General features: G+C 29.6%; 1 protein-coding gene across 2 annotated transcripts in view; it reads right to left on the bottom strand.

Moving 5' to 3' along the window:
• Window positions 1-290: 290 nt before the first annotated feature.
• The window catches only part of LOC114132045 (uncharacterized), a 53,887-nt gene continuing 41,110 nt past the window's right edge, over window positions 291-13,067 (bottom strand). For both annotated transcript variants that reach the window (XM_050197981.1, XM_050197980.1), the window contains one exon: window positions 291-446. In XM_050197981.1, coding sequence (XP_050053938.1) covers window positions 306-446 — 141 coding nt within the window. In that variant the 3' untranslated portion in view covers window positions 291-305. The remainder of the gene's footprint in view (window positions 447-13,067) is intronic.

The following is a 13,067-nucleotide window of genomic DNA, read 5'->3' as shown; positions in this document are numbered from 1 at the left end:
ATAATAATATTAAAAAATATATACTGTCTCTGCGATTAATACCCACAACGCCCAATTTCAAACTTTAAAACGTATATACAAGAACTGAGAACACAAAGGTACATTCTTACTGTAGAATAGTATAGTGAAATTGAAAAGTTCGAATGTGGTTCTTATAAGCAACACACTGATAAAAAATTACAATGTATTGATATAAATTAATTATATTCCTGATTTGCATAATACATAGGTTTAGTTAGCTTAGTTACTTACCACTATATTATTCTATGATTAGTTATTATAATAGATACTTAATAAACCAATACTCACGCTCTGTTGTAGTATCCGGAAAAAGGCCAAGTCAAACAACAGGTGATGAAAAATGCAAAAACAACAATAATTAATATATACGGTTTCAAAATAAGAAATAGGTCGTATATAAAATGTTTACTTACAGTGATAGGGTCCTGAGTTTGAGAATAACAAAATTCCACCGGAAACAAAAAAAAACACACTGAATTATTATACAATTTAATTAAACTAACACTTCTGTGATATTTATTCGTATAATGTATGAGTATAAAGCTATACAATATTATATGTTTATAAATATAGTAACGTAATAAAAAAATGTTATGACTGATTGAAAATTGACACTAGATTAAAATACCAATATATTTTTAAACATTTAGGCATATATTTTTATATACTACAAAACACTATATATTTACTATCTAAGAAAAACATTTAAGAATTCAAAAAAAGAAAAGTTATAATCTTCTCAATTGTTTGATAACAATTTATGAGCTGTCACGAGGAACAGCTTTTTTTTATAATAATATATATAATGGTTTAAGATTAAATTTAATGCATCAATATTCGCCCACACTTAGCACACAGTTATACATACATATTCTATAAGAGTATTCATGAAGTTATAAATATAAGTCATAAATAATAATTAGAGGTCCAAAACACATCTTAAAATGTTTAAATATCACTAAATAAATTTAAATACCAATAGGTACGATATATTATAAGTAATGTAAATAATGTTTGTAATTTATCTTACAAACATGATCTTTATTTCACGCAATAAAAACGTAAATTATACTATTAATTACCGAGTTATTAATAACGTGATACCTATATATAAACATATATTTTGAAGTTTAACGTTCGTTTTAATTTATTCACAGTGAATTTCGTTTGAAATTTTTTTATAACAATATGAAGCAAATAAATATATTTTTTCGAAAACAATGTTTTTACGTTAAAAATATTATTTACTGAGAGTAAAAATAAAAATAAAAAAATAGTATGATAGAATTTGCAAAATATCTAAAGAAATTTAATGTAAATCAATACACACACACACACACACACATATATATATATTTATATAGAGAGACAGATAATTAATGATTAATTAAGTATATACTTTTAAAATATTTATAATAATATATATTATATACACCTTATATTTGTTGATTATGTTTATATAATTACGCGATAAAGTGTATTCTTTGCCAATTATAGAGCTAAATTTTAATAAAACGAACGATTAACATCATTATGAACGTAATTAAGTTAATGAAACTATGTACACACATAATATATATATATGTTTAAAAAGAATAATAATAATAATAAAATATTAATTAGTTTTAAAATTTTTTTTTTTATTTAAACTGCAATAAATATTATATACTATTTATGCTACTCGTATAATACTATATGTAAATAAATATCGAACGTAAATAAAACAATTCATTATAAGATAATATAATCAAACAATTTCATCAGTTAGAATTGCTATAATAACGATTTTTTTTAAAAGGATCGAAAATAACTACAAATTATACAAGTCAAACAAGTTTGGATTTACACTCAGATTAAGTGGATGTATACGTAATAAGTTACTAATGTCTCGGTGTCTATTTAAGTATTAGAACCAACAGTCAGAAAAAATTTTTGTTCACGATTTTGATTAAAATAAATATATTTATCAATCTGATTATCATACTCAAATACAAAATTTACTAATTAATTCCTAATTAATTCCATTAGTAAACATAAATATTGTATAATATTACATTAAGGCATACATCTTATAACTAAATTTATAATTATTGTTATTATTTTTTTAAATTTTTTGTCAGTTAAATTTTATATTCTTAGCAAAGTTAAGTATGATATAAGTATATATTATATTATATTATTAAAAAATTCCACTTGTAGAATTTTGAAAATTTAATGAAATTACTTTTAATCTAATAGTTTTATAGGAAGGACGACGTATGATAATTCTATTCATAAATAAATAAATTCTATATACGTGTTAATTAATTACGAATGCGTTTTAATATACATATATATTATAGTTCTTAAATATTATATAAACACAGCAATTCGTGTATAATGCATAGGTGATTTATGTATACAATATATATATATATATATATAAGTATACTATAAGTAAGTATATATTAACCTATAAGTATAATGCAGACATTTCAATTTAAGTCTTAAATATTATCTTACATTAATTTTTATTTTTTGTTCATGAGCAAAAATTGAATTTTTAATTTAAATATTAATTTATAACACCTATTTTTGTACTATACATTGAAATCTTTATTTAATTTTATTTTTATAAGTACTGTTAAGAGTAAACTAAACTCTACTCAGAATAATTTTTGTCGAAAGATGGCTGATAAATAATAATAATAGTCAATATAGATATCTAGTATAGTATGCCTACGTACAACATGCTCAATGCACACTGCACAGTCTAAACTCAATGTTCCATCATGTTCCATTATGTTATATTTATATTTAACATTTAATCGTTTTAGTCGTTTTTACTATTTATGTAGGAACCAATTATTGTAAACAGTTTTAGTTTTAAATGTGAAATTTTTAACTACAGATTTTGATAGTTTGGATTTTACGGTCTACTTCATAAATGGAAATCCATTTATAATATACCTACAAATTACACACACATATAGTATATAAATACAAGTATCATTATAATATTAAAGCTTTGTTCTATACTAAATAATTCATTTATTGATTAACATTCATTATTTTAAAATTTATTAGTTTTTGAAAAAATAATTTTTACTTAACTTCTAGTCGAAATAAAACCTTTTCGTAAGTTTTTACTTTTTTATTTTTACACCTCACTACGGCTCAACTAAGCTCTTTCGCATTTCAATTTTTATGTATAAAAATACTCCGAAAAATATTATCATCAGAATGTAAAATTATATTTTTTTGAATTAATAAGTGTTGTTTGATAAAAGAATCCCCCTTTATATAAAATTATTTTTATTATTTTTAATTAAGTGATTATAATTTATAACACTAAAAATTATTATATAAAATATATTTCTATGTTCTAATGTGTGTTATTATTTTTTTTTTTGTTAAATCAAAGTCGCGTGAAATTTACAATAAGTAATAATTTTTTTTAATAATAATAATTACTGTAGTTATTTAAATTGCATTATTTCTACAATAATTGCATTGCCTAATTAAACAAAAAAAAAAACATGTGCACATTAATTTCTCGGTCAATTATTTGCTTTAAGTATAATTATGTTTTCTTACTACCTATTAACTATATAGTTACTAATCAGCCCACCCAAAATCATTTTAAAATACAAATAGGAGTAAGTTTAACATTGTATAATTATCTCGTCGAATAAGAATACTAATATAACATTTAATACCTGAAGTAACAGCAGTGAAACATAATATTACAAAAGGTACAATAAATATGTATATTTCTCACATATTTCCAAACAAATACAAGAGTAAACCTCATCGCAGTTTGCCAAATTTGGGGTCATCCAGACTAACTTCTTACGGAGATATATAATATTATGTTAAACGTGTTAAATCTTCTTCGTGTATCTTCACAGCGATTCACGTCATCGAACTATAATATACGAAATATAATCAAGACTAAAACAGTTATTTACAAATTTCGCGCAAACCACAATTTTACGTGTATTACTGTGGTTATTACTATATAATGGACTAGACGACCAAGACGAACCGACAAACTCTCGCTGTTGACGATCATCAACGTGTCAATTTACACGATTTTCTCACGGTTCGTCGGGTAAAATCCAACGGTATCATAATATATAATAATATACATTATTTGGTAGTTGTAGTATTAATACATCGGGATAAGCACGCAGTCATTATATCGGACTCATCCGGTGAACGAGCGTCGAACGGCGCACGCGCGCTCGAGAAGAGATGAAGAAGGCTACCGTGGCCATCGTTGGCGCGCGCGCGAGCTCCCGAGTAAGAGATTTGATAAAGACGCTCGTCGGCTTACTGCAGATATTTTTGGGTACCAGCAGCATCACCAACAGCGCCGGCAGCAGTGATTAATAGGAAGCAACCCAAAGCATTGTAATTTTCGTCGGTAGGTTTATTACGACGTGTACACAACGACTGACACTATATATTTGTATTTGTGTGTGCGTATGATGCTACCGCGAAGGAACAATATTATATACGAAGAAAATATGAAAATACAAATCGTCTGCGCTCAATTACACAATATAATATACGCTATACCACGGGTGCCCATTATCAAGTCACCGTCCTAAGTGGATATTAATAACACCTCTCGTAAACGCATCAGTGGCGGGTGCTCTTCGCATTTGCGTCTCGAATGCCTTTATATACATTATACACTATAACATTATTATTATTATTATCATCATCATTGTTATTATTTTATTGTACTATTACAATAATTATTACTACCATTATATTGTTACTGAAGCTCGCGAGAACACGTGTATACACAGAGATTATATACGCACGTATGTACCTACGTCCATCCTCATTGTCATCGTTCTGTAACGACACAGACAGCAGCAGCAATGTTTGCTGCTGATACGTCTGTGATCTCTACATACGTATAATACAATATTATGTGCGATATAAATATGCAATTTAATAAATTTTGTATTCCTACGTATACCCGCAGTACCGCAATATACTGTTTGTTAAGACTTAAGACTCCACCAACGCAATTAGGTCAACGCCACTGACGCAATCGAGTCTATACAGTAGGTATAATATAATGTTTATTCCCACTCGAATAGACATGGTAATATTGTAAGCTGCAGACCATGATTTTTTTTTTAATATAACGTCGGTTAGAAATTAAAAAGAAATTATTACATAACCGCTTCTAGTTATTTCCTAACTCTTAAGTATGGTAGGTATATGCAATTATAAAATAAAAACAATTATCAATAAATCATGGTCTTTGACCAATTTTCAAGGCATAAATTCCTAAAAAAAAATATGGAAATTAAATTATTCTATAAGTTAAAACTTTGTAATATATTGGAACAGTTAATGAAAAAAAAATGATAAGTCTATTTGTTGAAATAATTAATTATGTGTTATAGAATAAGAAATGTTGATGGTTCGGAAAATCTAATGAATTTGGTACAGGAAAATAACTTATTTTTAAGATACTGTTAAACCATTATTTTCTTTGATAAGGGAGAAAATATGAAAGTTGACCTTTTATATCTTTTGTCCGAAACGATAAATATTATGTGCTAGGGCACTGCATTATCGAGTATAATAATGTTTACTACATAAAACATTGTTGAGTGATTACATATTTCTGAGTAAAAATATACCTGCCAGCTATAAAAATATATATATTGTATTAGTAAATGTCATTACTCATTAGTGACTTGCTGAAGTTTGAGAAAATATGAAGCAATAGAGAAATTGGATTTTTTTATAATGATAAAATAATATATAAATATAGTGTTAGCTTGAAAACTAACATTAATATGAAGTATAAATCATTGATTTTAGAATCGAAGCAGATGAAAGAATTAATTTTACCGTGTCTGTTGAGTTATTTATATGTTTATAACCATTTGAAATTTTCCAAATTATTATTTTGTTAAAATTATTGTAAATTAATGTACCTATTTAATTAAAAAAACTAATAACAATGAATACTTGAAATTTTCACCAAATGTTTATATGTTCAATTTATTTATTTATTTATTTATTTATTTATTATTATATAGATATACAAATTTTTAATGACAATAAAATAAGGTAGGTACTACATTTTTTTGTTTGATTACTTATTGGAGAAAATCGTTTTATATAACAAACATGACCCTTTATAAAGATATTCCAATGAAAGAGTGTACTAACAAACGAACTATAGTTTACTAAGTATAGTAAAATCAAGATAGTGAAAAGTCTATATATCGCGCAATAAACGCTATTTATGTTGTATATGTATAGGTACATTTTAATTCAACCCTTCAATAAAATAATGTTGACTGGTAAGCTAATCGACTGTGTCCAATATAGAGATAACGTGTATTATATACAATGTTTAGCCGGTTCAGATGTAATTGACTTATACTTTATGCAAATAAAGACAATATGTTTAAGTTAAATAAGTACATTTTTATGATTATAAATACATAAATAGAATCAGAAATAATTAAAAAAAAATAAATAGGCATTATATCAATAATTATACATAGTATACACACTTCAGCAGATTTAGAGTTCATCCGTAGATAATTTAAATAAGTAAGTAAATATTTTAAAGGGAGATTCAATCTATTTATTAATCAAATGTGATGTAACTACTATCTATACAATCTTTTACAACAAAAAATATGATTTTTGGATTCTGTGAGATTTTGATAAGCAAAAATTATAAAAATATTGAAGACTTCACAACTAAACTTACTATTTCCCATTCATTTTTAACAACAGACAAATTTGATATTTATAAGTACAATTTTAAAAAATTTTAAAAAGCCATCATTATTCTCATTACAAATAAAAGTTAATACTAAAAAACTATGTGACTTACGGTTATAATACAGTTGCTTGACCTGCAGAAAAATTGAAAGTTATTGCCAAAACGTTTAGTAAATGCTGCGCAGGTGACAAAATATTAAAGGCAGAAGAAAGAAAAGTACAAGTTAAATAATATTTTGAGAAAATAAGAATATTATAAATTATCGTCTGAACTACGTGTCTATATACGTCTATTATAAAATACGAGGAGGTGGGGGCACCAGTAAATCGTTAGAAAAATAAAGTTGTAAACCAGTTCAAAATTGGATGTGGGGTTTGTCGTAAATACTACAGATAAACTCAAATATTGTGTTTTTTTAATTATAATGGTCGATAAAAAAAAAAAAAAAATGATGCAATAAAACTAAGCTGTGGTAGGATTTACGACGTAGAGTAAACAAGAATCGTAAATCATTGAGCGGCCCAAGAATATATATATGTTTAAGATACGGAGCGTGTTTTTGCGCCGAAAAGTGCAGTACAACTATAATAATATAACTATACGTACAAGTATATAAACGCGCGCGTCTCGTATAAAACAGTGACAAAGTCGCTCAAATAATAATAAAAATACTTCTATCAAACGACCGGATGTCGGGAAGAAGGAAAAAAATCAACCATCAATAAATTACTGGCGTCCGGGACTTAACGCTTTTTTCACCTTGGTCCGATTTTTATATGTACATTATATTATTATACCGTGCGCGCTCGCGCTGGTCGGCATGAGAGGAACTCAAATTATTATTACAATATATCGTATGTAGACTCATCGTGCGCGCGCCCGTTGTTTAATGGGCTGTTTAATTGCCAGGCCGACAACGACCGCCAGCAAACACTGTGGCGAATACTTTAGTTATAGGGTGTCCCTGAAAATAATTGTTTTTTTTTTTTTTGTATTGTTTGAGTAATTAAAAACTCGAGATAACCTGATCGTTTTAAGGTCAAATTTTTCTTTAAAAAAAAAAAGTACAAAACACTAATAATAATTTATTTATTCAAGTCTCTCAGATGTTCAAATATCATTATAGGATCAGTGTATATTGACGAATTGGGTTCATGATTAGACATATAGGAATTTACTGAATGGAAATTCATAATAATGCGGCTTTCTAGTTTATATGAAAAAAAAACTATGAACTTTTAACCACGGTCGACTACTCAACCGCGAACATCAAATCTAATATACTGCAGCAATTAAAAGATATGTTATTTGGGTACAGTGACTTACACACGGCGAGAAACGACTGTATATATACGAATTTATATTAGTATATTTTTCGAGTTTATACGCACAGTGCGAGTGTGTGCAGTGTGTTTTGGAAGGCGGGAAAAAAAATTATTACACATACACATGATATACGTCGTCAAGGGTATATGTATAATTGTATTGTGCACGCGCACACACACTTACACGCATATATAAATATATATATATAAAAAAAAAACAAAATAAATAAAACAACTGCTCGGCGACGTCTTCTCCGCGGCCGGTCGTCGTAGATGGTACGAGTCTTGGCGGCGACGGACTTTTAATTACGACGTCGTTTTCGGCGACGTCGACGGTATTTTAGGATTGGGTGTCGGACAGTGGCCCGGTGCCAACAGGACCGAAGATTTAGTGAGCTTAGCTCGCATTCTCCCCCCCCCCAACCGCCCCCGATGACGATGACCGGGAATGTGGCACGCGGTTTTCGAACGCCACAGCCTGCCGATGGCGCATAGTATAATAATATCGTATAAATATATCATTATTGTTACAGTAATATACTTTGGTGCGGCGGAGTCAACTAAACGAATTTGACATCGTTTCGCGTAATACAAGCCAATTCATAAAATATTCAATCGCCGCCACCGCCGTCGGTGAATTGTATCGGAACTAGTCGTGTTATCGAATCGATTACAAATTATTTTTCACTCGGTCAAATCGAAAAATTTGAAAGTTTCGTTTATACGCGGGTACGATAATATTATTGGTCAATGTATTTGCATATAATATAGTTCTAAGTTTTTTAACAAGCGTATTACTATATTTTAAGTTACAAGTCCAACGTGCAGGTTAAGCCGCGTTTACAACAATAGAACACAAATGAGAAATCGTTAAAATTCGTAAAACAATAATATGTACATTCTAAACATGAAAAAACGTTTGAATATTTGGCGCGAAAGTCGTAGGATCGGGCCGGACTATTATTATACATTTATACGATTCACGCCATATATAATGGTATATTATACCAACATTATTTCCAGAGGATTTTCGTCAGATATATTCGAATGCGTTTCACGCGCATGTCTCTTTTGCACAAAGTCAGTGTATAAGGTTAAAATTGTGTATACAGCACGTATTGTATTCGTGAACATGATCAAACTTCATTTGTAAATCGATCTATTTTATGTGCACATTATTGTATCGCATGTTGTTGAGTATGAAACAAACAATAATTGCAATGCGTGACCGTTATTTCACTGAAAATTGAATAGTTAATATAACAACGATAATAATAGAAAAACGCGATAAAATTTCACGTCCGGAGCGCCGCCTCGAAGTCAGAGAAAATTCGACAGTCGGTCGGCGCAGCATCCGCAAATTGCCAAGATTCCGATGCTCCGTCGATTACGCCCACCGCAAGTCCAACGCGCGTCCCGCCGCCACAGCCGACCCTCTTCCGCCGGTGCGCGGCGGCATCGTCCCCTATTATATTATACAGCCACGCGTTTGTATGCGATAAATAAAATCGGCTACAAAACACATAAACACACACACATACACACACACGATTAACATAAATGTGCGGTTAACGACCAAGACCGCGTGATACGGAATATAAGTATGTACCTTATATAAAAAAAAAATAATAATAAGAAAAAACAATAAATAAATAATAAGAAATAAAGAAGAAATACAAAACAAAACGAAGAGGAGGATAAATACTGAAAGGAATTCGAGAAACTGTAGTGAGACGGAGAGAGAGAGAGAAAGAGTGAGAGATGCTGTCGTCGACGCATAGACTTCTCCTCTACGTACATGTATAAAATGCATACGCACACATGCGTATAATACATATATTACATATATATATAGTGTGCGCGCGTGTGTGTATTGTGTAAAGCTTGGGAACATTATTACCCCTTGCATAGTTGACCGCTCTAAGTGCATTTGCTTGTCGGGACCGACCCCGACCCCGTCCGCCGTGGCGGCCCGGCCAATGGAAATATCCTCCTCCGGGTTCGCCGCCGTCGCCGCCGCCGCCGTGCACTGTTTTATTATAAACACACAACAATTAATTACCGGATCAGATACGGATACGGATCGCCGCCGTACGCGATTCTCATTTAAATCGGACGATTTATTATCCGCGAGACTATTTTTTCCAGCTTCCACTTTTCTTCTCTATTTTTTTTTCTCCTTCTTCGGTTTTCACTTCGTAAAATATCGTATGCACCACGCGCACGCGATGAGTATGTGTGTGCGCGTGTGACATTGAGCGGTGTACAATAAATATATACATAGGTGATTGTGTGTATACCGCAGGTAACTTTACATATTTAATTCGATGTCTGTACACACCGCAGGAGATTTTGGCACAAATTTCAAATTTGAATTAAACCGCTTTTTTTACGATGAGTTCTGTATACGAACTTGTATTTTCATACGCATTATCAATATACAAGGATTGTTATCTGTTCAAAGTACTTTTATAATAAATGAATACATGATTAACTACTATATTTTACGCGCTTTACAATTCCTACTACTATATATTAAGTCTTTATTTTTCACATTTCTGCGCAACACAAGACGCAATAACATTATAACAAGCGTTATTTCAAATTATAGTAGCAACAGTTTTTTTCGTATATTAATGTTTACTACATAAAATCGTTGAAATGATTTATAGGTTTTATAAAATACCACATTTATCACTATACACTCAAAATACTGTGAAACTTGAAATCATATTTTACTCTCAAAACGATTAATATATTGAACACATCGACAGGAAGAAAAACTGCAGCATATGATTTAGGTAGGCACAAATAATACCGTTTCGTTATCTTATTCATTGATGCAATAAAATAAGTACCTAATTCTTGAAATATCGTATTGTTCTTTCGTTTTAGCGCGTGAATAATTTAACGTTCACAGAGCATTCGAAATCCTCAGGGAATGAGTTGTATAAAGCGAAACTTTACAAAAAGTTTGACTTTTCGCCTTTGTTCGTGAGATTCCTGGACATCTGTTCTTTTGACTTGTTGGAAAACTCGGATTTCCGGTCACGGCCCAAGAAAAGGAAGAGGAAAAAATCGAAATAGATTAGCCGGTAACAATCCATTATTTTTAGATTAAAGTGTTATTTTATTTATGGTTCACACCACTGCCGCCATTGCCGGACGGGTTCATGATTAATGACGTTGGGTTAGCTTTATTGGCGTTAAGAGGGGAGACGAAAGAGCGGAGGGGTTGTATGGTAAGAGATACGACGAGGCAAATAATAATATAGAAATAATATATATATACATACACATACACACAACACGTACACATATACAGGACGAGACGCCAGTCTAGGATCGGAAATGATAACGACTCGGCCGGATATTTGATTAATCGTACACGGTTCCTCCGAAGAGACGAAATAAAACTTAATGACAACCATTAGTTTACGAAACGGGTTAAAGAAAAAAACATAGTTTTTTATTTTTGTCAATAGACAACGAACGATACACGAGTTGTGCAGGAGTGAGGGTTAAGAAGAAGTGAATTAATTTTTCGTTAAACCGAGGTGGTTTTGGGTGTTTTTTGTAATTGGTTTTTGATTTGACATACAGTCGACCATGAATTTGTTAAACGGAATAATAATAACGAGTCGACAACGGACGAGAAAGAGAAATGGATATTATATATTAAACATAGAAAAAATTCTAACAAAAAGCTGTTTCTCGGCCAATCGATTTCAAATCCATCTAAATGATTAAATAACACTCCTTATTATTACGAAGAGGGTCGCACATATACCTACGTTTTGAAATTTATTTAATAGAATTTAGGACAGAATTTAATGTATATATTTACAGTTTATTTTTATATATATTACCATCTTCCCGCTGATTTTATTTGAACCTTATGTAAATAAAATCCTTTTAAAATATATTTATAAATTGAATAAGGTATACGCACTAGTCTCGGATTAAAGTATAATATCTATATGTATAGTGTATACACTATATTATAAATCCTCAAACGCGTACATATTTATTTTTAAATAATGTAATCGTCATATTACACTGAACACGGTATTTCAAACGATTAAAATGATACGAAATCAATTTTAATTTCTCTAGCATATGACATTGTTACAGTTAAAAAAATAATTCGAAAAACTAGGTTGTTAATCTTGACATGAAATAACCATGTATTTATACAGCCAAACACGATGTAAACGACTTGTACACCACGATTAGCGTGCGGATAATACGATCGAGTACAAATTTGTGATTGAAAGATTATTATCTACGCTGTATAATGGCGGTAACTTTGTGACTGTCAAAGTTATTGCTATCTCTATAATGAGTACCGCTTTATCATCAGATAATGCATGGGAACTTTAAAACAGCTAGTTTAATCAGTAATTACGACATCAATTCAATATGTTGTATAATAATAATAATAAAACAAAAAAAAATAATACCTAATTAAAAATATTAGCTATAATGCCGCGGTAGTGAAATCAATTAAATCGGTTATTTAGTTTTGTGATGTATAAATCAATAATTATAAAAAAAAAACACACCCATAATTACATATAAATAAATTAACCTTACACTAATATTGAAATTAATAAATATTATTTAAAATTAAAAATTGTGCTTAAAAATATTAAGCGTTTAGTGTTTTAATAAAATAAAAATTTTAAGAAATATTAGTTGTTGGGTTTTAGTGGAATATTTGGATGCTTTGCAGGTGAAATAAAGTATATGTGTATAATTGCTGAATTTTTTATCAAATTTAGGCAAAGTTATTTCTTATTTTTAAAGGTAACAAAAAATGTTTATTTAAATTTTTTATGTATAAAGAAGTAATTAAAAGTGCTTACAAATAAAACTTAAGTTTAAATAATAAAGTTACAAAAAAATACACGACTATATATGAGAAACATTGAGACTATATTATGAATTTGCTTTGAATACCT

Source organism: Aphis gossypii, chromosome 1 (genome assembly GCF_020184175.1).
Source record: "Aphis gossypii isolate Hap1 chromosome 1, ASM2018417v2, whole genome shotgun sequence".
NCBI lineage: Eukaryota > Metazoa > Arthropoda > Insecta > Hemiptera > Aphididae > Aphis > Aphis gossypii.
Note: the sequence above shows the minus strand (reverse complement) of the source record. Positions and strands in the feature narration are given on the sequence as shown.